This window comes from Diaporthe citri, assembly GCF_014595645.1.
Source record: "Diaporthe citri strain NFHF-8-4 chromosome Unknown scaffold_7, whole genome shotgun sequence".
NCBI classification, from domain to species: domain Eukaryota; kingdom Fungi; phylum Ascomycota; class Sordariomycetes; order Diaporthales; family Diaporthaceae; genus Diaporthe; species Diaporthe citri.
Window position 1 is genome coordinate 1,551,779 of NW_025064852.1, and position 27,077 is coordinate 1,578,855.

General features: G+C 52.5%; 11 protein-coding genes across 11 annotated transcripts; 5 read left to right on the plus strand and 6 right to left on the minus strand.

Annotated features, from left to right (window-relative positions):
- Positions 1–1,028: 1,028 nt before the first annotated feature.
- Positions 1,029–2,457, plus strand: INS49_013666 (uncharacterized protein; the record flags this gene model as incomplete). Its single annotated transcript, XM_043174363.1, has 2 exons — positions 1,029–1,522; positions 1,575–2,457. The coding sequence occupies 2 exons, from the start codon at positions 1,029–1,031 to the stop codon at positions 2,455–2,457; spliced, it is 1,377 nt and encodes a 458-aa protein (XP_043021308.1).
- Positions 2,458–3,693: 1,236 nt separating this feature from the next.
- Positions 3,694–5,225, plus strand: INS49_013667 (uncharacterized protein; the record flags this gene model as incomplete). Its single annotated transcript, XM_043174364.1, has 2 exons — positions 3,694–4,054; positions 4,198–5,225. The coding sequence occupies 2 exons, from the start codon at positions 3,694–3,696 to the stop codon at positions 5,223–5,225; spliced, it is 1,389 nt and encodes a 462-aa protein (XP_043021309.1).
- A 487-nt stretch (positions 5,226–5,712) lies between these two features.
- INS49_013668 (uncharacterized protein) lies at positions 5,713–7,014 on the minus strand (the record flags this gene model as incomplete). The annotated part of the gene is made up of 1 exon (XM_043174365.1): positions 5,713–7,014. The coding sequence occupies one exon, from the start codon at positions 7,012–7,014 to the stop codon at positions 5,713–5,715; it is 1,302 nt and encodes a 433-aa protein (XP_043021310.1).
- A 2,432-nt stretch (positions 7,015–9,446) lies between these two features.
- Positions 9,447–10,706, plus strand: INS49_013669 (uncharacterized protein; the record flags this gene model as incomplete). The annotated part of the gene is made up of 3 exons (XM_043174366.1): positions 9,447–9,838; positions 9,936–10,326; positions 10,419–10,706. 3 exons carry the CDS (start codon positions 9,447–9,449, stop codon positions 10,704–10,706), a joined length of 1,071 nt encoding a protein of 356 aa, XP_043021311.1.
- A 244-nt stretch (positions 10,707–10,950) lies between these two features.
- INS49_013670 (uncharacterized protein) lies at positions 10,951–12,765 on the minus strand (the record flags this gene model as incomplete). Its single annotated transcript, XM_043174367.1, has 5 exons — positions 10,951–11,716; positions 11,796–12,189; positions 12,342–12,358; positions 12,445–12,653; positions 12,709–12,765. The coding sequence occupies 5 exons, from the start codon at positions 12,763–12,765 to the stop codon at positions 10,951–10,953; spliced, it is 1,443 nt and encodes a 480-aa protein (XP_043021312.1).
- Positions 12,766–13,572: 807 nt separating this feature from the next.
- Positions 13,573–14,952, plus strand: INS49_013671 (uncharacterized protein; the record flags this gene model as incomplete). Its single annotated transcript, XM_043174368.1, has 4 exons — positions 13,573–13,752; positions 13,806–13,932; positions 13,991–14,114; positions 14,175–14,952. The coding sequence occupies 4 exons, from the start codon at positions 13,573–13,575 to the stop codon at positions 14,950–14,952; spliced, it is 1,209 nt and encodes a 402-aa protein (XP_043021313.1).
- A 3,618-nt stretch (positions 14,953–18,570) lies between these two features.
- Positions 18,571–19,191, minus strand: INS49_013672 (uncharacterized protein; the record flags this gene model as incomplete). Its single annotated transcript, XM_043174369.1, has 1 exon — positions 18,571–19,191. One exon carries the CDS (start codon positions 19,189–19,191, stop codon positions 18,571–18,573), a length of 621 nt encoding a protein of 206 aa, XP_043021314.1.
- A 366-nt stretch (positions 19,192–19,557) lies between these two features.
- On the minus strand, positions 19,558–19,908 carry INS49_013673 (uncharacterized protein; the record flags this gene model as incomplete). The annotated part of the gene is made up of 2 exons (XM_043174370.1): positions 19,558–19,565; positions 19,623–19,908. 2 exons carry the CDS (start codon positions 19,906–19,908, stop codon positions 19,558–19,560), a joined length of 294 nt encoding a protein of 97 aa, XP_043021315.1.
- Positions 19,909–20,829: 921 nt separating this feature from the next.
- Positions 20,830–21,943, minus strand: INS49_013674 (uncharacterized protein; the record flags this gene model as incomplete). Its single annotated transcript, XM_043174371.1, has 2 exons — positions 20,830–21,705; positions 21,782–21,943. The coding sequence occupies 2 exons, from the start codon at positions 21,941–21,943 to the stop codon at positions 20,830–20,832; spliced, it is 1,038 nt and encodes a 345-aa protein (XP_043021316.1).
- Positions 21,944–24,861: 2,918 nt separating this feature from the next.
- Positions 24,862–25,626, plus strand: INS49_013675 (uncharacterized protein; the record flags this gene model as incomplete). Its single annotated transcript, XM_043174372.1, has 1 exon — positions 24,862–25,626. One exon carries the CDS (start codon positions 24,862–24,864, stop codon positions 25,624–25,626), a length of 765 nt encoding a protein of 254 aa, XP_043021317.1.
- A 246-nt stretch (positions 25,627–25,872) lies between these two features.
- Positions 25,873–26,649, minus strand: INS49_013676 (uncharacterized protein; the record flags this gene model as incomplete). The annotated part of the gene is made up of 2 exons (XM_043174373.1): positions 25,873–26,133; positions 26,203–26,649. 2 exons carry the CDS (start codon positions 26,647–26,649, stop codon positions 25,873–25,875), a joined length of 708 nt encoding a protein of 235 aa, XP_043021318.1.
- Between the last annotated feature and the right edge of the window lie 428 nt (positions 26,650–27,077).

Sequence of the window (27,077 nt, forward strand, 5' to 3'; positions counted from 1 at the left end):
TAATGTTGTTCCATAGACGGCGTTAACCATTAGACTTAAAGTCCTGAAGCTTCAAGAAGTGTGGTTTCGACTTTGTCGAGTGGAGAGACACGTCAGAAACAAATAGCATTTCAGAGTTTCGCCACGGAGCAGGCCAACCAGGAGCTACGAGGGTTTGTCGAAAAGGTGGAAACTGCTATATAAGTCGAGCTAGACTACAAACAAACACATACGACCATAGGTACCAGAAAATTCGGGATCCCGTCCGCTCTCCCATAGACAAGCTGGTAACCGCTGGATTAGTAGTTGGGTCGGTGACGACCAGCGAATACCCGGTGTTGTATGTTTTTTGTCATTTTTGTGGGATCCAGCAGTGGAGCCCTTGTGGAGTTGTTCGAAACTAGGGCTGGTCAGATAGGGCTGTGTGTTCATGGTTGCGAAGAGTTGAAGTCTGAATACAAGGTTGGGCGAAGGTCTCAAATGCCATGAGGCTTTGTGATTGCACATACTGCATCTGGTGTCGTTGAAGTTACTATGATTGGACATAAACTAACAACTTTTTGAGGCCAAAGCAGTTGTGTGACAAGTCTTGGGAGACGTCGTTCAAGAAACGTCCCAGGAATTTCCACAATAGGCTAGACTGGCGGGTACTTGTGCGGCTCTCCACGAACGGACTTCCTCATTCAGAGTTGGGGAAGCGACTGGGCCTGGGATATCGGGGAAGTGGCAGGGATCTGGCGTGGCAATGTTTGGGGTAGGTCAGCGTCTTGCCATCTGTAGATCTGGGGAACTTATGCCGAGGCACGTCCTCACGTCCCCGCAACATCCTAAACCTCGGAGCCCTCGGCGCAAGGCATATAGCCTACTTTCATCATAGGCCAAGGGAATCAAACCACCAGCGCTGATTTCTGTCGCTCGCTCGAGTGGAATTTATATCGCCTCCATCTTTGCCATCACACGCCGAGTAGGATTTCAAACTATAACCCCCAACTTTGCTTTTCTCCTCCAATTCTGGCATCGACCAAAGCCCAGCCGTCGCAACATTCACAATGGCACCCAAACAGAAGCAGCCATGCTACGTCCTCGGCGTGGGCATGACCAAGTTCATCAAGCCCCGTGGGAAGGTGGACTACACGGAGCTCGGGTTTGAGGCCGGCGTCAAGGCCATGCTGGATGCAAAGATCAACTACGACGACGTCGAGCAGGGCATCGCCTGCTACTGCTACGGAGACTCGACGTGTGGCCAGCGGGTCTTCTACCAGTTTGGCATGACCCAGATCCCCATCATCAATGTCAACAACAACTGCTCCACCGGTTCCACCGGTCTGGCCATTGGGAGGCAGTACGTGTCCAGCGGCGCTGCTGACTGCGTGCTGGTCGTCGGCTTTGAGAAGATGATGCCTGGAAGCCTGCAGACCTTCTTCAACGACCGCGAGAACCCCACGGGAACATCGGGCCTGATGATGGCGTCTACTCGGGGCTTCACAAATGCCCCAGGTGCTGCTCAGATGTTCGGTAATGCTGGCCGTGAATACATCGAGAAGTGAGTTCACCTTGGCCCATGCGAATGACCACAGGCTAACATTCACCGACAGGTACGGTGCCAAGCCAGAGGACTTTGCTGAGATCGCCCGCATCAACCACGCCCACAGCGTGAACAACCCATACTCACAGTTCCAAGACGTCTACACCCGCGAGCAGATCGAGAAGGCCCCGATGATCTTCGAGCCCCTGACAAAGCTGCAGTGCTGCCCCACCTCGGACGGCGGCGCGGCGGCGGTGCTCGTCTCGCAGGCCTTCCTGGACGCCCGGCCGCACCTCAAGGAGCAGGCCGTCCAGATCGCAGGCCAGTGCCTGGCGACAGACGCGCCCTCGCTCTTCTCCAAGAGCTCCATCGACCTGATGGGCCGCGAGATGACGGAGCACGCGGCGCGCACCGCCATGGCCGAGGCGGGCGTGGGGCCCTCCGACTTCAGCGTTTGCGAGCTGCACGACTGCTTCAGCGCAAACGAGATGATCACCATCGACTTCCTGGGGCTGTCGGAGCCGGGCAAGGCGCACGAGCTCGTCCGCGCCGGCGGCATCACCTACGGCGGCAAGATCGTCATCAACCCCTCTGGCGGGCTCATCTCAAAGGGCCACCCGCTCGGCGCCACGGGCATCGCACAGTGCGCCGAGCTCGTCTGGCACCTGCGCGGCTGGGCCAACAACCGCGCCGTCTCCGGGACCAGGTACTGCCTGCAGCACAACCTCGGCCTCGGCGGCGCCGCTGTCGTTACGGTTTACAAACGGGCGGACGGGAAGGAGGCCCCCAAGGTGGATGATGCTATGGTGGGCAAGGTCACCGGCCTGGGGTATAACCCTGCCACTCAGGCCAAGGGGTTCACAGCTGCGCAGGCGCGGGCGGTACGAAGCAAAGACCGGGCCAGTGAATGGGCCCTGCAGGACACAGAGAAGAAGGTAGAATCCAGGTTCTAGGTTTTGTTTGGGCTGTCAACGTGATCATGTAGCCGCAAGAGTTTGAGCTGTGAAAGTGGTACAATTACATAGAAGCAAATTTTTGAGAAACATTTGCGCTGTGCAGACATACTTTTGAAAACACACTCTGTCTACGCCCCGTCACTCCATACATCAATGGGCACCTGCCACCCCGGAGATGGCCCACAAGGACTAGTGGCTGCAAGGAGAGGCGGCTGGGAGGAGAGGAGGATGTTCGTTCTCATGGGCGAAAATGAAGAACTGACAACCCTAAAAATGGAAAGGCTGGTGTGTCCAATGAACTGGTACACATTTTCACAAGCAAACAAGCCCTTATCTGCATTTTGAACCACTTCAATGATGTGTCGGCTAACTTGCTGGTTTCACATACCTGCAACCCGAAGACAACTCAGACTGGTAGAGTTCAGCGCATGCAATTCATGAGCAATAGAAAGGATACATTCTAAGTCGTACACATTCATTCCAAGAGCAAATAGCTGCATTAAAAGTGACTTTGGTGGTGGCGAAGTCGTTCTTGAATGAATGGCTGCTGCCTTTGCAGGCACAAACTCCTGTGTACATCGCTATCCAATCTCAAATGAATGACTGCTATCTCTGTGGCACAAACTCACTCACTCCGCGATCTGATGTTTCGACAGCCAATTAACTAGCCCATACTGATTTGAATGTGAGAGAATGAAATGCTTTTGAGCTGTAGATTGATTCAGTGTCACCTCGGTATGGGTCAGGAATTGATGGTTAAGACCTGCTGCCACTGGGCAGAGTTCCCTCTTTCAGAAGCAGGACCGAATCGACTCTATTCGGATTCTCTCTCATCAATCCATGGTCTTTAGTGGTTGATAATGACCTTCCACTGCTGAGACCTTGCGCAGGTAAGTGTCCAAGTCTTCTTCAAGGCTTCCCACTCGTTGGCTGCAAAATCGGAATTGATGGACGTGAGCACCGAGATTGACTGGGCCTTGCTAATCGTCATGATTTTGGCAGCTTCAAAGGCATCCAACCCCTAGCCTCGTCTCATTTGCATACAGTTCGCCGAAAGAAATCTATCCGAGACTGCTGCTAGACCTCCACAACACCGCGATCATCTTCATTGTGCACTCTGTTCGGCAGAAATCTTTCAGAGCGCGACTCGAAGCCGATCAGCACACTGAGAAGCCATCTAAATTGCCACCCAACCTCGAAGACGAACACCAAACAGAGATGGATTCTCCCACGATGCAGTCCGAGCACGATCAATCCACGAGGCATGTCCAAGAGGAGGGTAAAATCGAGCCAAGGTCCAATGATGCCTTTTCGGATCACGATGAGCAGACATCATCGTCACAGCTCACCACTCCTGATACCTTGACTTCGGACACGAAATCCCCAGGCCCCGACGAAGGCGAATGGGGGGTACATAACCACATGGCTCATGTTACAGTCAAACAACCAGGACCTGTGAAGCATCAGAGCGCAGTATCAGCATACTGGCGCCTAGTGTCCGGGAGGCTTGTCGCCGACTGGGGCGGCTCGCTTTTCAGTACAGCTGCTGCGAGTGAAAAGCCATGGAACCTGAAAGACGACCTACCTCTGTTGGGTATGTTTCCTGATGGTCCTTTCTCACAGGAAGACCTGGAGAAACAGAGAGCTTTCTTGGAGCGTGAGTAATCTACGAAGCATACCATCCTGACATGATGACCTAGCATCTAGCACCTGTGCTGACCGTCAATTCCTCCGCAGGCTCTCAGACCGGAGTTCCAAAGTTCTTGTTCCGAGGATTCCACGCCAAATCTGGTGGAGGTGAAGATGCCAGGCTGAACTCATGGAACGGCATCATACCGCACGCGTTCCTGCGTGCGAACTCGCTGTACCGGGACAAGAAGGGGAAACTGATAAACATGTGGGAGATTCAAGCAGATTGGCTCTACGACATAATTACCCTCCACATTGAGAACTATCGCCGCATTGAATCGCCCTTCAGTTCATGGACCCATACCCTGGAAACGGCCCTGAAGTTTGCCCTCGAGAACGATTCCTCTACAATCGCGGTGGTTGACACCTCACATGCATCCCTGGTAGACCGCGTCTGGTACACCGAGGACTTAAACCGGGCGGATCTGACTGCTACGTCGTTTCCCGACGAATTCCTTGTCTATGGGCCCGTCAGTGGGCCAAACTATCATTGCATCTCGGTCCGGGACTTGGTGAACACGACGAGGATCCGGGATATCATCGACTCACCACCCACTGCGTTCGGAAACGACCGCGTTTCGTGTATTGAGCGGGGAGCGGTCGAGGCATCCAGGCAGATCGCTACCGCCCTACAGCCCCCGGACGCCAGCTTGGAGAATATCGTGATTCTTACGGCGAGGTTCGTCGGAGTCCGCGCGGCCAAGTTTATGGACAGGCTCGACTACCTAGGCGATCCTGAGCTGAAAGCGTTTCTCTACTACGTAAGAGACGATCTGCAGCGTCTAGCCCTGCGCTTAGACGCCAGATATATCTCTCTTTCTGATAAAACCATGGACACGTGCTTCTCGGCCGCCTTGGAGTTTGAGGTACAAATGCTGCAGGCTGCCGAGAATGTCGTGCGCGTTCTGGCCTGGGATCGAGAACGGCCATTGCCAAGTTCCCTCACTGCCACCGCCCAGGACCAACTAGAAGATACCGTCAATACCGACTACGTCGAGGAGCACGTGCGAAAGGGTCGACACGTGAGCTGCGGGACTCTTACCGGCGAACTTGACGGAGAAGGAGGGAGGGAGTGATAGTACTTTCTATCATGCGGATAAGAAGGCATCCGCCTGCAGCGAGACAAATTCTGCCGGGACATCATCGATGATTGTGCTTCCTAGAGAAGAGAACTGTCTGGATCACCTCAGCCGAATATAATTCACATCAGACACATCGTAGCAGGGAGCTGATCTCATCGCTTCATGTCTATATGTGGCGTGAGCAGCTTACGAAGTGTCCCAAATGTGACATAGCTATGTTTTGACAAAAGCAAGTTGATGTATTCCTCGAGACGAATAGGAATTTTCCGTCCCCTTCCGTTAACACACACAAATTTGCCTGTAAGTGAAGTCATTGCAACAGCTACAACGTCGCCTGGGTGGCACCGTCGCTTGCATTTAAGCACGCATACGAATCATACTTTGGCACGTACACATGGCATGAAGACTCTCGACCCTCAGCTATCTTGCAATTCGTATGTCCTGTGGATTTGATTCAGACAGTGTCTATTAGCGACAAGTGCTACGGGCTTTTGGAACTCAGATTCCGTTCCGACGTGCCCAAATTCCATATCCCGTCGCAGATCCAATCTCCTTCTCCGTCCAGCTCCCACAAGAATCCAGGGATCTGGTCAAAGCGAGAGTCATACTGGCCGGACACTCCCACCCACGTCCAAAAGTCGTGCCACAGCGTTGGCAATGATCGCCAAGGCCCGGACCGGGGGTGCGGCGGCATCTCCTTGATGCCATTTTGATCAAAGCAGTCGGCGACTTTATTCCACACTCTCTCGTCCTTGAGTCGGTGCACCGCGATAGGTTCTTCGGCGATAAGAGCGTGATATGTTGCGTTAGGGTGTGTTTGCCTTCTTGCCCAGGCTGTCCCGTCCCCACGAGCGTCAGCATCATCGTAGTCGAATTTCTCTGTGCCCTTGAAGTTCACAAAGTCGGCTTTTTGGCCGCCCTTCAGCATCAACACGGCTGGAGCCATGTCCTCTCCCGTGACAACCTGAAAATTCTCCTGTAGAGATGCAAGGAGCTCCACCATATCCCACGTCATTGTGTACATGGCCCCGTGAGGGAAGACCAGGTCGTCGGTTCTGGAATAATACAGTTCTCCGATGACAGTGTGATTGGCAGTGCTCACGAGATGCCCATCCAAGGAAGATTTGGTCATCCGTGGGACTAGGAAACGATCCCAGAATCCACGCGCGTTCAGCCAAAGGTCCGTGTCCATCTTGGAGACGAATTCGTAACGCACGTCGTTTCTGACCAGCCACCTGTAGAGCTCGAGTGTTTTGACGGTGTTTGCGGTGACGTCGTCCTCCGCGATGTTGTCCAATACAATCATGTCCCCATATGTGCGATTCTCGCTGGCCACCGCTTCGGTCCACCGCTGACCCGGGTTCGAGACGACGAAGCGACCGTCGGAAGGCACGTCTCGGAAGAGCTGCATCCAGCTGGAGCGTATGAGCATTCTTCGTTCAGCGTCTCCTGCTGCTGATATGACGGCAGCGAGCCATGGATGATGTTGTTCATTCTGCGCCCAGCTTTTTGTTTCGTTTCTCATTGGAGACGGGGGAAAGGGATTGAGAGCGTATTTTGGTTCTGGTAAGCCGTTCACAGGATTTCCATGGATGATGACCTCTGTGGATGGAGCTTCGAATGGCTTGTGATGTCGAGGTTGGGTATCCCAACGGAGATAGACCATCACACCAACGAAGATGCAACAAATACTGATGACCTTGAGGATTTTCCTCTGGACCCGTTTCTTAATCTTGGTCCACAACAATGAGAGCACTGATACGGCAACAGTGCTTGCGGACATGGTGTCTTTTGGTTGAATGCGAGTAAGTTCACTCTGACTCCTTCCGTGACGGAGACAAGCCGGTTGTGGTAATGAGGACATTGACAACGAGGACGTAATAAAGAAGCAAACGCTTCTGCCCCACCTTAGGGAATACAAACCCTGGCCCAGAATTGCAGTGGTGCATTTGACTGCATTGGCAGCTTCCTAAACGGTGGGTCGTTGCAAACAAGCAGGCACAAGAGAACGGGGTTGGTTCTTGTGCTCATTCTGTCACATGGAATCCACCAGGCAGTGCAAACACAGTACAGTTCTAGATTCAAAGCATCAGCTAGCCCAAATCGGAAATAAAATTGTTGGTCGGTCTTTTTCCCTTCTTCTGGTATCGCTTGCACAAACCTTGCACAGGCCAAAACAGGTTGATTATTCTTTATCGGCAAAGTTCTCTTGAAAAAAGAAGATAAAAAAAATCAAGGTAAGCGGTACCTGAAAATATGGGTGATGACCGTATCACTTTGTCATCCACTTGCACAGAACAATCTAAAATCTGGGGACGGAGCGTTCTTCGACGTGTGGGTGCAAGCGAGTGTGTGTTGGATTATGTGCTCCGGGCGCGCTCCGGGTGGCGTTTATGTTGAAAATCTAGGAAACAAAGCTACTGCCTTTGTCAGAAGTGAAGAAGAAAATTCGACATTTTCCTGCTCAATCTCCAAGCTCCATCATTCCAAATCTTTACATAGATACCCAACAGCATCATTCTCCCAGTCTTCTGCGGTTAGCTCATCTCCGGAAAGGTTGGATTCTTCATCGTCTTCTGAATATTCCATATCCTCATCTGGGCCCCATTCAAGGTCATACTCATGATGATCCCTCCATGGCTGCGACAGTTCAGGGCTAGCGCCCGACCACTTAGCATCCTCTGCATGTTGGTGTATGAGATCTGCAACCGCATGGTGTCCTCCACATCTTGCTTCATCGATTGCCCCATCGTAGCCAGTCTTTCCCCTGTAGTGGCTGAGTGCGTTGCAATTCAAAAGCAACTTAACCATGTCTATGCGACCGTTTTCAGCTGCACCGTCCAGAGCGGTGCCAAGTCGCGGTTCCATAAAACTACCGTGAGAGAACACGCTTGCACACGGCGGTGCGTTGACGTCGGCTCTGGGGTTGTGGAAAAGAAGCAACTTTGCAACGGCTAAGTCCCCTGATGCCGCTGCCTCTTGCAACGCTGTTTTCCCTTCAACACGCGCAGGAGCGGCATTGACGTCAGCGCCATGAGCGAGGAGGAGACGCATTGTTCTCAACTTTCGCTTCTGACCTTCCAAGAAATCTAGCTGCGAACCACAACTAGCTTGAAGGGCTGTATACCCCCACATTCACTTAGCTGGTGCGTTGACGTCGGAGCCTGCCTGAAGGAGAAGCTCGGTGATATCCACACTGCACTCGCGCGCAGCTGCTTGCAAAGGGGTTGTGATTGCTGGAGAAGCCTTACCTCGAAAGTAGGCATTCGGCTCTGCACCCGACTTCAACAGCTCTCGGCAAACTTCAATTCCACCACCCCTACCGATCCATGTTGCCAGTGGAGACCCAGGTCGCAGCTGTGCCCCGTTTCTGTACAGATACTCAAAGACACGCGTACTGCGACACGCTTCCAAAAGCGGTGCTGTCGGGAATGGGGAATTGCGTAGGTCATAACCCGCGCCGACAATATATTGTATGACAGCCATGATCTCCCCTTCCCCTAACAATTCCCAGTTGCAGAGTTCCAGCGTAAACTGTAGCAGGTGGTGCAAATGGATCTTGGTGACCCGCAACTTCGCGATGGCTTAATGGACCCTGAATGCCAATAGCTCAGCCTCTGGGCTTACAGGGTTCCCGAATCCTCCTCCGTTCGATACCAAGAATTCTCGGCAATCCTTTGCTACTCCTTCCAGTAATGAGTGGTAGTGGGAAGGACTTGAGAATATAAACAACCAATCACTGGCCGACGCCGAGGGGAGGATTCGGGGCGATTATTCTACCTACGGGAGCTCGTGGGGAGGCAACCAAGCAATCACCCCTGCAAAACCAGGACTGATTTGTCGCTTTCCATACCGTTTGGCTTATGCTACTAGCATTACTTGAGAGACGTGCAACATGAGGTCTTGAGTCTCTGGTGTTAAGCACTTTGCATCAGTCCAAAGCTGAAACTTTCTTGGTCATTAATTCTCGACACTGAGGGCCACATCCGGCAACTCACAAGCATAATTGTGTGCGCCTCTTTGATTTTGCTCACGCCATTACAGTACTTCTATTTTAAATTTTTGAATTCCCCAGGCCTCATTATGCAGGAGACATTCGTGGATGGAGTTACTAGGACCCAGGGTCCTCAGCAGTCCACTTTCAGCTCAGATTATGGGGATCAAGCCCCTCCGCAACCCATTCCAAGCCAAGATGATAGAACCCAAGGTCCTCCCATGGCAAATGCGGGCAGATATCATGCCCCTCCTACAAACTCGGACCAAGAACGCGCACCGCAGGTGGCCCCAACAGTGGCACCGACAGGTGACGAATCACGACTGCCCAGAGCCGTCGTCGTCCCGCAGAGGCGCCCCAGCGATCGCGCACGAGGTTTCGTCCGGGCGTATGCGCCCGACCTGCTCTGCTGCGGAATCGACCAGGAGACCTTTCTCCGTTTCATCGACGGCCTCAACAAGTCCGTCGCCTCCAACCCGGCTGTAGAGGCCGTCAACATCGCGGGCGAGGCTGTCGGTGCGGTGCCTGGGTCCGAGTTCGTCGGCGCGCCTATCGTCGGGGCGGCACTGCAGGTGGCCGCCGGCGCCTACAAGGAAGTAAACGCCCGAAAGGGGTATGTGCTTCCTCTTTTCTTATCCCTGCTTAGAACTTCTGCGTGACGGCATTCGTGAAGAAGCTGACCTGTGATTGGCCTTACCTGGCCGTTGCAGTCAGAATGGCTACCTCGTCAAGATGAATGATGAGCTTTTCCGGCCGCGCGGTTTGTACTGTCTTATCATGTCCTACGACGTGAAGTCGCGCAGCAATGTCGTGCGGCCGGGCCAGAGTGATAGCCCCAGCCACATCATCCGCCAGGGCATATCCCAGGGCACGAAGAGTAGCAGCATGCGGAGCAATGATGGCATACTTGGAGCCTCCAACTTTCCTGCGGCAGCCCAACTTGTCTATGTTGGCCCAAAAAATGCGCTCGGAAACAATGTCGAGGAAAATAGTGGCGAAGAGAGGGTCAAGCCCGGGGCCTGGGGCCAGAGCCGTACCAAAGTCCAGAGTATGTTGACCGCTCACGCTGATAAAGAAGATCTAAAGTCCCAAGCCAAATTTGTAAGTTTTCTCTGCATTGAAACATCTCTGAATGAGTTGTGTCTTCTGTGGAACTTTTGTTAGATTTGCCTCCGGTGCTGAATGTGTTGCAGCAAAAGAAGAACCCAACGAGCCCGATCAACTGCCTAATGGACCCCAAGGTGGAACTCAGCGAGAAGGACAGGCAGAAGCAAGAGAAACGTGAAGCCGAGCAGGACAAGAAGGAAAAGAAGCGCGAGCGCGAGGCGGAGAAACGGGCGCTCAAGTACCCAGACAAAGCACCCAAAGTGCACAAGCCAAAAGAAGTAGTGCTATCCAAGACTTCATGGTCCCCTATACTGAAGCAGTACCAAAACTCTAACCAAAAATGGCCTCAATGCTTTAGGGTATCCTATATGTAATGATTGTCAACATGCCGTCAACCCAGGACACGGAGACGGCTCACAGGTCAGTTGATGGCCTGAGGACAAGTCCGGGATTTGGTGCAGGGTGAATCTGTAGCAACAGGCCACAAGAATCGTCCTATCTTTTAATCTAGCGCAAGAAATAGAACAGAAGCCGTGCCTTGAGATATGATGATAGTGAGAACCATGGAATAAGTTCATCCGTACTTCACCCTAACCTGCGATCTAACCATACAAAAGATTAATCCTTCACCATGCTCCATCCAAACCTGAACATCGTTTGCGGTTTCATGAAACACTTCAGACCAGCCTCGCCGCCCTCAGCACCAAACCCACTATGTTTGGTTCCACCATAAGGCTCGGGTCCCAGAGCCCTAGGATGGCAGTTGGCCCAGACCATACCAGCCTGAATCCTTTTGCCCAGCTCAACGGCTTTATCGTCGTCCTTGCAGTACACTGTCGCTCCCAACCCGTACTCCGAGCTGTTGACTTCCTTGATGACTTCTTCAAAGTCCGTCCAACGGCGGTATGGGCAAATGGGGCCGAACTGCTCCTCTGTGACAAGGCGGCAGTCGGGAGGAGGGTCGAGGACGAGCGTGGGATAGAAGAAGTATCCCTTGTCAGGGCGCTCATGGGAGGAGCCGTTCACTTTCCCTTCATTGACAGCCTGCGACTTCCTCGCCGAATCGCGGTTCCTGCCATCCAGGACGATGTTGTAGCCGTTTGTCTCGCATTCCTGTTCGAGGCGCTTGAGACGGCGGAATAAGTCAACATTCTGGATGGGGCCCATGTAGGCATCTGGGTCGGCGCACGAGCCGACGACCGTCTTTCTGGTAGCGTCGAGTAAAGCTTCCAGGAAACGTTCGTGGACGTCTGCGTGCACGTAGATTCGTTTGGTGGCGATACAGGCCTGGCCGGAAATGAACCACGTCGCCAAGGCAACCTCATTGGCCACCCTTTCAATCTCCTCCACGTCGGGGCAGACAATCACTGGGTCATTGCCGGCGCTACAAGATTGTGATGATCTGTCAGAGCCGTGTCGCGGAGAGAGCAAGGGGGCCAGCAAAAGGAAGGGCAGTGACTCACAGTAGAAGCGTCAATCTCTTCAAATTCTTTGCCGCCAACTCCTGTATCTTCTTGCCTGTGCGCGTATGTCCCGAGAAGGCTATCATGGGAATGCCGGGATGTTCAACCAGCCAAGCACCCATATCATCGCTGCCACCCAGGATTTGGAAAACGCCCGGAGGAAAGGCCTCTTGAGCGATTTCGCAGAACTTCAAAGCCGCATAAGGCGAATAGGGGCTGTTCTTGCAGATGATGACATTACCAGCAATGATGGCTTGGAAAATCTTGATGCCCATTACCCCAACCGGCAGATTCCAAGGGCAAATGGCACCGACAATTCCAACAGGGAAGTACCGCCGAACTGTTAGGACTGTTTCATCGTCTTGGAGGACTTCTTCAGGGATCTCGAGGGTCACTGTTCCTCAAAAGATTAGTAGGAGTTTCGAGGGTACAAGAAGATGGAGAGGGAAGATACAATTGCAGTTCAGTTGAGCCATTGTTAGTACCAGTTCAGCTTCTGTAATCTTTTGCTGTTGTTTACGTCTTCGTTAGCCCATCATTACGTACCATCGAGCACACTGCCTCTAGAAAGGGAGAGATTTTAGAGCATGTGAGACTGACCGTCTTCCCAGTCTCTGCCATAATGACCTGTGACAGATCATTTTCATACTTCTCTATCAGGTCCCGAAACTTGCTCAAACATTTCCTTCTTTCCTCCAGGGAAGTTTGAGACCAAGATTCAAAGGCCTTCTTGCCTGCAACGACAGCATCTTCGAGATCTGCTCTGGTAGCTATGGGCGCCTCCCATAGTTCTTCTTCAGTAGCAGGGTTAACGCCGCGAACTGTTCGTTCGGCGCCACGTCGCTGACCATCAACAATCTGGAATGGTCAATGTCTATGCAAATGCTGAGTAAATGATTGAGTGGTGACTCACATTGTAAAAGGAGGTGAATGACAGCTCCGTCTGGGTTCTTGCTTGTTTGAGCAACATGGTGCTGCCAATTACGCGAAAATGGAGACTGATTTGTGAGTATAGGACCTCAGCCAAGTAACAAAATTCATCAAGACAGCCGTTGATGACGGGAAACTCGGGCGTCAAGTTGACCTATTTCAAGCTGTATTCGGTGCTGACTTGGATCAATTATAAGCATGTGACCGATCAGCTGTTACCACCTTGGCAGGACCGGAAGCCACAAGTCCTGGCCATATAAAGTTGAGGTTTTAAATTGTTCTGAGACTTTTTTCCACCCCACCGTACTGCAAGAGGGGGTTGCAATGTCACGAGAGGCGCGTGCAAGAGTCAATACTCTCCAATCATGCTCATCATCACAGAGGAAACCTCGTCTAGCCAAGGAAAAGAGAGCGAGAGGAAGCTTGCTTCCTGATAGCCTCAAGGCGTTCGGGGCCAGCGGCAGGCAGGCCGGGGAAATCTATCTACCAGCCACGCCAGCCCGATGCGCCATGACCAATGTGATCAGTCTATTGCACGATATCTTGACTCAGTTTAAGCCTTTGATAGCATCTCGGGGATGTAGTGAGTGCTTAAGCCTTTCATTAAGCTTTTGGTTCAAGTCCTGTGCGATTCTAATGCCAACGGACTGACTCAAGTACAATGAGCTGATGAATACAACACCTAAGGGTCTTGGAATCAGAAACTCTTGAACATGTGCAGGAATAAGACCATTTCGCTTTTGGAAGCCAAGAGGGGTCGTTCGCTTCAAATACCTGCAGCCACCCTGAGCATTCAAGCTGAAGATACCCTCTTTCACAAAGTATTGATTCATTCTATGGGACCGCCATGTCGTCAGCACTCAGCTCGATATTCTCACAATTGTCTTACCTTTTGGCAGATTCAAATTCGCCAAGCTCGGGTGAATTCATGAATGAGCGTTTGCGTACCAAGGCGCTCCATCTATCTCAACAGCTCACAACAGCCCTTCAAAAGCCAGCTGATGCTGCTCTAGAGCTAGGTCTACTTGTAAGATACCTCCCTGGCTATCACGTGGTGATGATTCTCACAGTGTATCATAGCCCACTATATCCATATGTGTCCGAATCGGGGTTCAGCTGGGTGTTTTCACGATCTTGGCCGATAGCAACACGCCCAAGACAGCTCAGCAGCTTTCTGATGAAACCAAGGCTGAGAAGCTACTGATTGGTGAGCTCCATTTCCACTCTTCTTTGCACAAACGGTAACTGACATATTTTTACCCCAGTCCGCATAATGCGTGTTCTTGCCACAAACGGCACTGTTGAGGAGATTGGGATGGAGAAGTACAAAGCCACCCCGATCACTTGTGCACTGGCCAAGCCCGCAATCCAAGCAGGCCACATTCATTTGTGAGTCACTTTTCTTGGCATTTCAATCCGTCATGCTAGACTTGGACTCACCGTTGACAGCTGGGACCAATACGTGTGCTCTCTGTCCAAATTTCCCCAGTATCTCGAAGTCCGCGGTGCGGCATGCCCCAGTGACCCCAACAACGGCCTGTTTCAATTCTCACACGGGACGTCTCTCGAATCATTCGCACTATGGCAGTCTAAGCCAGCCATTCTCGATAACTTCAATACCTTCATGGAAGGTGTCCGGGCCGACAAGCCCTCCTGGGTCGAATGGTTTCCCATCCAAGACACAATCCTCGCCGGTTCTGACCCGGCGTCCGATGCCCCGACTCTGGTTGACATTGGCGGCGCGCGCGGTCACGATTTGATCACATTTGATGCGCGCTACCCGCAACCTCCGGGTAAACTTGTTCTAGAGGACCTCCCTTCCGTGATCGATGATATTCGAAGCCTTGACTCAAAGATCAGGCGAGTGAAGTACAACTTCTTTCAGCCCCAACCCATTAAATGTGCAAGGGTGTACTTCTTCTGTCATATATTCCACTGCTGGCCTGATAAGGACTGCCTGAGGATACTGCAGAACCTACGCGGATCGATGAAGAGAGGATACTCCAAGGTCATCATCAATGAGTTGATCCTGCCAGACACAGGGTGCTCTTTCTACCCAGCTTGTCTAGACTGGGTCATGTTGGGTCTGCATGCAAGTTTTGATCGTACTGCGGGTCAGTGGAAGCGGTTGCTGGAGACTGGCGGGTTCAAGATTGATAAGATCTGGATGCCTCCTGGAAATGGGAATGGAGTCATCGAAGCGAGCCTATTGGACAATGGGCTCTGAGTATTGGAGAGCAGACGCGTTGCGCTCATCAGCCTAAGGGCGCAATGTGGGAAATATTGCGAAGAAGAGAGGCGATCTCGTGGCGTTGCAATCGCGAGCCTGATGTCAGCTTACGTGGTTGAGGAATTTCGTATGTTGTTGGCAGTCCTTCCAGGCTGTGATCCGGGACGGCTTTCAGTGGGAATGTTGTAGTAGGTGTCGACGTCACTAGTCACTTCAAAAATCTTTGGTCTGAGTAACATGCGCTTCCGGCCCCATCGACCCTGGCTGCATGTGCCATGCGTCTTGGAGAGGCCTGACACCAAGTAAATCGCACCCAGGGTGTAGGCGTTCTCATCTTATAGCACCGTGAACATCTCCTCATATTTCTTCAGCGCATCCATGGCCCGAGGCGCAGCCACTTTATCATGGGTGATTTGGCGCTTGGCTTTGTCTGGGTTTTCAGCCTCATAGAAAAAGCCCGGGGCAAGAGGAGCGCTAGTGCTTTTACCCCCCCCCCCCAATGTTACTCTGTGCATGGAGCGAACTATTTTCTCCAGACCTCTCTGCACGAACAACTCGCCGCTTCCCACCGATGTCTGTTGTCCTTTCGCCTTGAATCCGGCCGGACACTTCGATACCACCTCTAGCCAACATGGCCGCTTTAACAGAACAACTCATCTTCCAACACTACCCTCTCCCTCATTCTAAAACTCACATCAGGCTGCTCAAAGTCCTCAGCGTGGTCAAGACCCGCGCAATCCCAGTCCACTGCGAGCTCACGACCGTTTCCATTACCGCAGCGCCGCCGTACCGTGCCATATCGTATACATGGGGCGAAGCGCCTCTCGCCTCGATTCTCGTCAATGGACAACAGATGGATGTGCGCTTGAACTGCGAATATGCGCTGAGGCAAACGAGTCCGCACACTGGTGATGGAACCTGAGACTTCCTCGTTTGGATCGATTCGATGTGTGTCAACCAGCTCGACAACGACGAGAAGAGCGCACAAGTAGCCATGATGGGAGAAATCTTCAAGACAGCTACACAGGTTGTTGCCTGCGTAGGAGCTCACGGAGATGACAGTGAAATTTCTCTACGAGTTCGTGCGTGGAGGAGAGGCAAGGATTCAATCGGCCCTCCTTCATTCCCGGGAAACAAGAAGCTACTACGTCTTAAAGCTTAGCCGTACGGAACTGTTTACCTGGAGGCGGAAACATCCAAGATCCATCCTCATTCGACTTTGCAAAGCGCTGGCGAATTTTCTCTCGCGCCCATATTTTCATCGGGTTTGGGTCTACCAAGAGCTTTTCCTCGGAAAGGACATAAGTGTTTACTGCGGTAATGAAATATTACCGATTTCCTGGATCTGGGTGACGAGTTCGGTCGTCGACTCCTGGTTGTGGCCTAGCACCGAATATTGGCTGTTTCTGAACCTTTCGCATCCCGGCATGTGGAGCACATTGTGCTCGGCGATTCGAGAGGCCATGCCACTGCTACTTGCCGGCGCAAAAGAACAGCCGCGGATGCGATTTTCCAGGACCACGTCAGCTGTCGCCGAGCTTTCGTGTCAAGATCCCAGAGATAGAATCTATGGAATTCTTTCAATAGTCGAACCGGTCGAGAGCCAGCGTTTCAAACCTGATTACATGAAGGACAGGCTCGACCTGGCGGTTGAGGTCCTTCAAAAGACCAGACCAGAAGCCATTGTTGGCCTTTCTGACTTCGATGCAATTCATGCATCATACGCAAAGGAAATCGGGCTGAACCTCAACTTGAAAGAAAACCCGTCCCAAAATCTCATTGTTGCGAAAGGGCTTCGTCGATCATCTACGAATCTGCAAGAGACCGTGCCCAATACGATAGGCACGAGAGATAACTGGTCGTTCTTCGTGGGATCTCGAATCTTTTCCCAACGGGACGATTGGAAATTTGAGCATCAACATGAATTGTTCCTGAGGCATGGTCTGGCGTTTAATTTGGGGTCTCCGAGAATGGAAAAGTGGCTGCAGAGCGACAAGATTCCCGATGCTTCAGTGGGTGTACATCTTCCACCAGAAGCACAGGATGGAGACTGGTTGCTGATTCCGCGTTCATACTTCTGAATGTTGCAAACCCGGCTTTCTTGGAAAAGAGCCGCATTCTTGGCGAGACCTTACGACTCTGAAAAATTTGAAGTCGTCGGCAAGGTCTTGATTTCAGCCAAAAGATGGGTCTCAAGATGAGACAAGAATTTTCAAAGACGGGCCTCAACTTTCAAATTTTACTGCGATCCTGAGGACCTCTTAATTTTGTTCGATCTCTGCAAGTGGGATAATCTTTGGTATATAAGAGAGTTGGAGGACTCGGAATCATTTGATGCCTACTTCCAAACGAGATGTTGCGGGCGAAGGTTTTCCTCCTACGCAGTCCGAACAGAGAATTGACTTGCAGCAACACTGGCTGTTGGGATTCATTGAGTCGTGTAGGATTCAAAGTATGGCATCGCCTAATAACAAATTTACAAAGCAGTGGAGCCGCGCGTCGAGGCCCCAAACCGTCCGGGCGGAGCACGACTGTGGCTCACTCAGCATCGGATTATGATGGTCACTACCAGACTTGTACATAATGCTGCTCATTTAGCTGCATGGGACATACCCTATCTGCGATTGAACGAGATGCCAATCCTTACATTCCCAATGAAAACTTTGCAGAAAGGCGATGAGTACCACCACATCATCAGAATGATAGATAAGTGATTAATTCATTGGGAGCCAGAGTACGCCCACCCAGCTTCCACAGTACGCCCACCCAGCTTTCAGCGTTGACCCACCTAGTATAAGGAAATTAACTATATGCATTATAAAATATTAATATTATGGGGTTATTAATAAAGCATAGCTATAGCTATTTTAAAGGGGTTTTATAGCTATCCCTTTATTTATAACTTAAAAGTTACTTTTGCCCTTTGCCCTTTGCGCCCTCTTCGCCCTTTGCGGCCTCTTCGCCCTCTGCGGCCTCTGCGCCCTCGCCGCCCTTTGCGCCCTCTGCCGCCCTCTGCGCCCTCGGCCGCCCTCTGGGCGCTCTGGGGGCCTCTGGGCGCTCTGGGGGCTTCTGGGCGCTCTGGGGGCTTCTGGGCGCTCTAGGCTTTTTAGGCTTATATTTTTAAAATATTGCTTAAATTAAAAAATAGCTACCCTAGCTTTTTATATATAAGGTAAACTTTATGCTTACTTAAAAAAGTACTTAGTTTTATTAATATAATACTAAGAAAAGGGAGTACTGGGTGGGCTAACGCTAAAAGCTGGGTGGGCGTACTGTGGAAGCTGGGTGGGCGTACTCTGGCTCATTCATTGGCCATTCTTCAGACTAGACTCTTTGGGGCTCCTGGCACTGCAGAACCTGAGCAATTTTGACAAGTTCAAATCTTCGGCTCCAAAACTCCCCTAACTCTCCTCAATTCAACCTGATGTTGTCGTTTCGTGAATCTACGCGGATGTTGCTGTTTCCGGGCACTACGATATTACACGTTGGAGGAAAACAGGTGTGGATGACTATGCCTTGCCCTCCCACACACCCTCCCTCCAAAGCCTTTGTCGCACTAGAACGAAAATCACCTACATATATATGTACATGTGCACCAAATTTCGAATTATCTGTCTAGGGCCTTCCCGAGGATTTGAACAGTGCATCAGCTGCGGGATCTTCGCCTTTCTTTCTGTTTCTGCCAGACAATCCGAGACCTCTCATTTCGCGGGCTGATTTGATCATGGGACTTTCTTCATTGACCATGGACACAGGCACCGGGGCATCCTCCAGTTGGCTTAGCCTTTGCCTCTCGCTCGCACCTGCGAGGAGTTGATCGGCTGCAGGGTCATCCCCCTCAATCCGTCGGGTTGGTCTTACTGGTTCTCTCGCGACATTGGCTGGTGGACATGCGTAAGGACTCGTGCGTTTCTTTTGGCCCTCTAGCTCCGGCCGCAGGCCCTCTTTGTATCCGGGCACGTCTTGGAACAGTTTGTTGGCTTTGGGATCTTCGTTCTCGTACCGCGTTGTCTGGTCGCCAACGTGTTGCTTTGTTGCCCTTGATCTCAATCTCGCCAAGAGTAGGTCCATCTCGATGTTCCTGTCATTTTGCGAGTCATGCGAGTCATTCTCTGTCTCGCGACTTGGGTCTTCGAATTCAAAGTCATATTTGGGGTTGACAGACTTGCTTTCCTGTCCACGGGCTGACGGAGTCTTGGGCGCAGTGCCATTATTTCGTGACTTTAGAAAACGCATGATCGCAGGGGTATAGGTAGCAGTCAGAAGGCGGTGGGTTTTGGTTGTGCTTTTTGTGGTTGTGTATGGGTTTTAGAACAAGCTTGAGTAATGGGCAGGAATTCTTTGGACCAGTTGGCCTGTGGCTATGATTGATAATGTGCCTGTTGTGGTATGCGAAGTTGTTCGGGAATCACTTAGGTCGGTGAGTAAGTCGCTGATATGATCATTTGCATGTCAGGTCAACAGGACCATTTCAATCTAATACTACCTCACAGTAAATGAAGGTACACTGTTCTTTGACTGCAGTTTTGAAGAAACAAAATGCAGTTGTTGGTAACAAAAGCCATCAGCAAACTTAGAACCTTCTTTGTCCTATATGGGTATTTACGCCTCTCTTTGTGGACTTCTTCCTCCCGTCACCACCAACGGATCCTGTCCCTTTGGCTTACCCGGCTCCTTCTGCACGAGCTTGCAAGCATCCTTGCTACACAGCGGGCCATTCGCAAGTGTTGAGCAGCAAGTTCCCTCGAGGCAAACACTGGATGGCCTCCAACGTTCAAGGTCCCACGAGGTCTCGACAATGAACGGTGACGAGCACCGCCAGTACCACACTGCCGTTGGCCCCCAGACTCCCTGCTCTTTGAACTCTTTCGCGCTCATTGGCTTAGGTGCACCAAAGACGCTGGTGATGAGGAGCCCGAAAATAGGCATGACAACCGTGAGAATGGCGACCATGGTGGTGGGGATGAGGCACGGCTCGAAAATACAAATGTACAGGCGATTCAAGGATCGACTGATTTGATACGCGGACTGTCTGGTACGCGAATCATCCAGGCGTATATGTGGACGCAGCTTCAGACGCGATGTCGATCGTCGTGGCAACTGAACATTCTACTCGGCGGAGCGAAAATCAGTGACTGTGCCATCTTGTCGTACGTTTCGTTTTGGATTCACTGACAGGTCGATAATTAGTGTCGTCGCAGAATTTCCATCTTCAAAAGCGACGTTTTGGCGCTTCCCCGGTCTGCATGTAGCGATGCATCAATGTAGAGTCGAGTTCATGGGAATATTCAACGGTGACAACTGCTATGTCTGCCGAATACGCTGTGCGTGCGATGTTGCTGAGGATGATCACGGAGACTTCGCACTCCGGATCAGAAAGGGGACGCTCAAAGTTATATGGACACTGAGAGCCAGGGGCGATTCGTGAGCTTAATCGTCTCCCAAAGTTTATTTCATGCGCTCATCTTGGCTGGGGATTAAAAATGGAACGCTCGACCGCTGCCGCCGGGATCACCTGAATCATGCCAGGGGACGGTAAAGCTTGTGGACGAAGCCTCTACGTTGCGTTTCATACGACGAGTTATCGGCGACTGATGCATTGTGGCTTCAACGTTTAAACAATCCATTGATCGACGAAATTGTGGATACTTTCACGAAGCGAACGAGGCAGTTCTGGCTCGGGTGCTATAGAACTGCCTGGGTGGCGCAAATGGTGTCGTTGGGTTCGCAAGGCTTATTATAGCATGAAACTCGCGCTCAAAGAAAGCTAGATCCTCGGTATCTCGGGCACTAAATTACAGTTCTGGTCCGTCCAGATCGGTTCTCGGCACGCAACAGCTATCGAGACATTTACACATTACTTTGACCCTGGCTCTATTCCACCTTGATCGCAACCTTGCCGAAGTGCTTCTGGGCCCACATATACTCATATGCCTCCTTGGCCTGCTCCAGGGTGAACACCTGCTTGTCGAGGACAGGGTGGATGTCGTTGGCCTCGACGGCCGCGACCATGGCCTCCAGCTGCTGTCGGCTTCCAACGTAGACGCCTCGGAATGTGCAGATGTGGCTCAGCGCGTCGAGAGCAGACGTCGTCGCCTTCACGCCGCCCAGGAAGCCGATAATGGAGATGATACCCTCGAACTTGATAGCCTGCACGCTCTGCTCGAGCGTCGCGGCGCCACCGACCTCAATGATGTGGTCCACGCCGGCGCCGCCAGTTGTCAGCTTCTTGGCGGTGGTGCCCCAGTTCGTGTCCTCCTTGTAGTTGATGACGTGGTCGGCGCCCAGCTTCTTCAGGGTCTCGAGCTTGTCGGCGGAGGACGAGGTGGCGATGACCTTCGCGCCGGCGGCCTTGGCGAACTGCAGGGCGAAGATGCTGACGCCACCGGTGCCCTGCACGAGGACCCACTGGCCGGGGAGGACGGGCTTGAGGCCGTACAACGCGTTCCACGCAGTGAGGCCGGCGCATGTGAGGGTCGCTGTCTCGAGGGCGTTCAGGTTTTCGGGAGCGCGGGAGAGGCCGGTCTCGTTGAAGACGGCGTACTGTCGCAGCGTGCCGTCCACGGCACCGCCGAGGCCAGTCACTGTAGCGGGGATGTCCACGGCGCCGAACTGGTGGCCCTGGTTGAAGAGCGTCACGACCTTGTCGCCGGGCTTGAATCGGCTGACACGGCCTCCGACTTCGACGACCTCACCGGCGCCGTCCGACAGGGCTGCAATCGGGGGACTGGCAGGGAAGGGATACATGCCCTGGTACCAAGGCGTCAGTGCCGCTGTTTGGCATGCATCGAGGTAGTAAATAATGGCGTGTTTAGGATAAGCTTACCTTGGGGATGATGAGGTCACGGTAGTTGAGCGAGGCTCCTTGGATCTTTACCACGACATCGTTCTCGCCCACCTTGGGCAACTGTGCCTCACCAAACTCGAGGCCATCGAAGCCCTTCTCAGTGCTGGTAATAGTCCACTGCTTCACGGTCGATGGCGCCATTTTGTTGAGCTGATAAAAAAGGTCGAGATTATGTGTATTCGGCTGATTTGGTAGACTTCGGAGAATGCCTTTGTGGAAGGTGAAATGAGGAGTTGTCGACAGATGGCACCACAAGCATGTGTGGCAGACGGACCCGTTTGGAATATATATGCCACGAGCCGGCCCCGATTTGTCAGTCCCAAGTAGGCAAGCTTTCTCGAGAAGCATTTGGCATCTGGATTCTGGACCCACTCATCATGCGGCTAAGGCTTGCAATGGTGACATCGACTGAGCCACATTGCAGTTGACCAGTGTTTAATCCTCGTCGGTAAGTGCCGACCCCTGCTGCTGCATAATCCGGACAGCGCCCCATGTATCTGTCGGTTCAGCCCCATGGTTACACGAACCGGCTGTTTAATATGCTGGAAACATGCACCTATTATACCCCAATAACATCGAAGCTATTTTACCTCTCATCTGTAATTCCTGCCCGAGGAGAATCTGGCAGGCCGGCCGACAGGTAGGCCATAAGCCTCGAGCGAGAGATCGGCCGTAGCACGGGAAAGCCTGCGCTACAGACCCACAGGTTTGCTGGGCTGGGCATACAAGAGAGCAGCGTCATTGACCTGGCCGAGAACCATCATACCTGAGTCGCTATTGGCGTGGATCGGCCGTTGTACCTCCACAATGTAGTAACCGGTTACTAGCCATGAACAGCTCGTCGGGCCAGGAGACTTGGCAGGAGATGAACAATCCGAGCTCACGGATAACCCGAGTACACGTATCAAAGCATACATCCGTAGACCAGAGCAGTCGGCCGAGCGGGAGCACGTGAGCATTATGAGGAGATGAATAAGCCAACGCGTTCGGCCAAACAGGAACAGGTGAACATTTGCCCCCAAAACACACTAGAATTAGAAGGCCAGGAAGAACCGGATAGTCCGCAAATCTCGAACGTGCTACGTCATTTGGATCGATCACATCGCGTTTCTGCGCCGGGAAATCATGACTCGCGATCGGCCAAGCTTGCCAGATCAGGGCTGGATTGGTCATGGTTCTCCGGAACGTTGAGCTTGACACTTAGTGGCTGCTTCCTCGGGCCCCTGCTCCGCTTATGGCGGCTTGAGTGATTTTGAAGAGGCATTGCCTCAACTATGCTGCATGGTGAATTGAGTTACAAATTGACAAGACTCAGTCTCTGTCTGTCCATCGCATGCAGCATCTTTTCACGCGCTAGGTCTGGTTCAGTGTCTCGTGTTAAGGAGCCCACAGAATGTGATGTGGTGTCTCGATTCCGAGTATGGAACCATGCCCGGATGGTTCCAAATACGAATAAGCAATTGACGACATCAACTGGTAAGTAAAGAAAGTGTGGCTGCATTGCGTCCATTTGATATATTACGGCAAAGATAGAACATATGCATTCACTAATCGCATTTTCGCCAATCCCAAGTGGGCCCTCAAGGTTCACCGGGGCTGGAGGTTGAAGGTTATCCGAAGGCGCTCCAACATGAAATGGGTCATCTTCTGGCGGCTCTGCATCCATGAGTATTTAAAAGGGGTAATTAGTCCTTTTGAGAATATTTTCTGCGCTGCTGACCTATCAAAAGATATCTCTTCCCTGCAAGTCGCTCAGCAGGCTCAGAACTGCTCGGAGATGTTCTCGAAATCGATGTCGAACAATACTCCAGACCGAAACTCCCGATGCATTGTTACAGACCTGAAGACCCCAAGCTGAGAAATCTTGGTTCGGTGTAGTGGGTCGGAGAGCAGTAGGATGTATTGTAATCCGCCATAGCGATGTCTCTCGTCAGGCAGTTCGCAGGTGGCACGCTCTTTATTCCTACTGCAATCACTACCAATCTGAATTGATCAGCGATTTCGGGACTACGCACATCAATTAAGCCTTTGACAACGCAAAAGGGCGTGACTCCGTGCAATTAAGGCTCTACACCACATGCCACAAGCCGGCATTTCGAAGCGGTTGGCAAGCTGGGCAATCTGCTGCAAGTGTGCCGTTTGACTTCATGTGGATCAAACAGGTTCACAAAGAGCCCCCTCAATGAGTTATCAGACCGTTAGGATGAGACTCGATCCCACCCTGAACCTAAACTATTGAGAGTGAGTGCGCTCTAACATGGCGAGATGTTCCGCGGCCGCCGATTGAGCGCCGCTCTCGGTGACCCAAACTTTAACCTCAGGCCATATGCATTACTAGTAGGGATAGACATATAATTAGCTAAGATCAACTTGCTCAGCGAGCTTCTAATAAGCACCAAACCCCGGCCTGTGTTACTATCTCCCATGGACACTCTTCTCGCGTATTTTGTGTAGTTTTATAACATTCATATGACAATTCTGATTCGCAATTTGATACCAGGCTCGATTTACGTTGTCTTTCTCGGAGGAATAATATGACAAGTCACGGGGGAAGGGTCAGAGCTTGTGGCTTGGAAGCTGGCCGCACAGATTCTGGAACCGGGCCGGACGCTTGGACTTGCCAAATTTGTACAACGTATCCCGAACATGCAGGTCAAAGGCCGGAACTATGCATGCCTTGATGTATTGGGCTGCAGCCGATCTGGAAGTGGAGAGAAAGGCGGGCGCGCGATTCGGGGTGACTCAATGAGCGAAGAGCAATTGGCAATTCACGCGCACGTTTCCGCGGAACGGATGCGCAAGTGCGCGGGGCCCGGCCCGGTCAGGCAAACATGTCTCTAACAGGGACGCCGGCAACACAACGGGACAATGTGGTAGTAACGCGGTAGCGTGGCTCACCAGCCTGGGTTCTAGACTATCCACAGTCAGGACTCATATATCCGTGCCGAGGGCCTCTTTGATGGTGCCAACAGCCCAAAACTTGCAAACCTCGTTGTAGCTGAAACTCTCGACTCGCAGCAGCCTTTGGCATCTTGAAATCTCCACACGTTACATTCAGCATGTTTCTCCGAGCTGGGCACGCCGAAACTCACCTCCCGACCCTCCGCGCCCTCATCCGCGCCAACCCGCTGGGCATCTTCACCACCGCCATCGACTCACCCAAATTCCCATTTCTTCAGTCCAGCCACATCCCCTGGATCCTCGACGTCCAAGATGAAGACAGCGAGACCGAGCTAGGTGTCCTCCGCGGCCACATGGCCCGGGCCAACCCCCAGGCAAGATCCCTGATAGAGCACCTCAGCGCCGGCGACAGCGCCGCCCCGTCCCCACCGGCTGGTCCCCGAAAGCTCGAGAGGGACGTCATGGTCCTCTTCAACGGGCCGGCGCACCACTACGTGACGCCCAAGTTCTACGTCGACACCAAGCCCGCGACGGGCAAGGTCGTGCCGACGTGGAACTACGCCGCCGTGCAGGTGTACGGCAAGCTCAGCGTCTACTACGACACCAAGGACCAGTCCACCGACGCCTTCCTGTCCGAGGCCGTCGCGGACCTGTCGCAGCTCGCCGAGACGCAGATCATGGGGTACGAGAAGCCGTGGCAGGTCGGGGACGCGCCGGGGGCCTACATCGACCTGCTCAAGAAGGCCATCATCGGGATCGAGATCGAGATCACGGACATGGGCGGGAAGTGGAAGATGAGCCAGGAGATGGAGCGGGGTGACAACCAGGGCGTCGAGGACGGGTTTAATGCCCTGGGCACCGATGAGGGTAGGCAGATGGCAGAGATGGTGAGGACGCGCAGGAAGGAGGAGCAGAAGTCTTGAACGAGCGAGCACATACCAATACACTAGTTCTCATCAGCAAGTCCGTCCTCATTCACATTGTTCTGGTTGCGCATGTTTTTTATTCAGCCATGGTTTGTTCAAGAGTATATTCAAAATGCCGTGCTATGTACGCGGATTGGTAAAGAGGTATGTACTGTGAAGAAAGTGGCCCAAGCCAGTGTCGCTGCGATGCCATGAGACAGAGCCCAAAGTTGTGCTCTGCCTCGGATTATGTGCATTGGCCATCTAGCACTTGCCACCCTTGGTAGGCTCGCAGTCGCCCTCGGACTTGTCGCAGCCAGTGTAAGCCTGGCACTCGGTGACACCGCTGTCGAAGCAGTTGTTGGAGTAGGTGGCCTTGTCGCCGAAGTTGGTGTTGATGCCCATCAGCTCGCCGCCGTTGTGGGCAGTGGTTCCCTCCATGTGGACGGTACGGGCGCAGTTGCCCTTGCAGTTGCCGCACGAGCGGTAGACCTTTCCGTAGTCCTCGGCGTAGAAGTTGACAATCTGTTGAGGGGCACAGTCAGTCTTACTTATTCCGAGGTTGATGGCGAGTCACGGTTATTAGAGACTTACGTTGACGGTACCACAGCCGTTGTGCTGGATGACCTTGTCGCTCGCGCCGTAAGCACCACCGCCGATGATGTTGGCGGTGCCGTCACCCTTGATCGAGATGGCGTCCTCGCAGACGTCCTCGAACCAGACGTACTCAAGGGTGCAGGAGCCCTTGCAGTAGATACCCTCGGCCTGGTCCTTGCCGATGATGACGTTCTTCAGAGTGGCGCCGTCCTCGAGCACGAAGACGGTGTCAGCCTCTCCACCCTCGCTCTGGCCGCCGCAGGCGCCCGAGCCACGGTCGTACTTGACCCACTCGGCATCGAAGGTCTGGCCGGCCTCGATGTACTGAGGCGCGTCAAGGGACTTGGTGCCGGAGGCAGCGGGAAGGCCACCGTCATAGCCCAGGCAGGCCATGGCTGCCGGGAGGGAGACTGCGAGAGCAACGAGCTGTGCTGAGGAGTACATTGTGGATGGAGTTGGAGGGAGTTTGTCTGTTGAGGGTAATAACACGTGATGCAGAACCGTTCGACGGTCTAAAGAATGTGTAAGTTGAAAGCAGGTATGTACTTGTGAAAGAGCGGAAAATCAAAGACGGACCCCTGGTCGTTGCTAGTAAGGCTGGATGATGAGTAGTTAATTCATGCTGATTACCCGGGTCAGTATGGCCTTTATATACGCACGTCTTCAAGACGCTCTGTATCCTTCTCCTTTGCAATCCCAAATAGTACGAGGCCATCAACACGCAGCAAGTCAGCAAACATGATGCCTGCAAAATTGAAGGAAGGTTACGGGACCCGGGCCAAGAGAAAGCCAAGAGTTGTTTCTGCGTTTTTTGGTTGACAGTCCGGCTGACAAGTCGGCAGGCGGGTCCACTTTGTGTTCCTGATTGAATA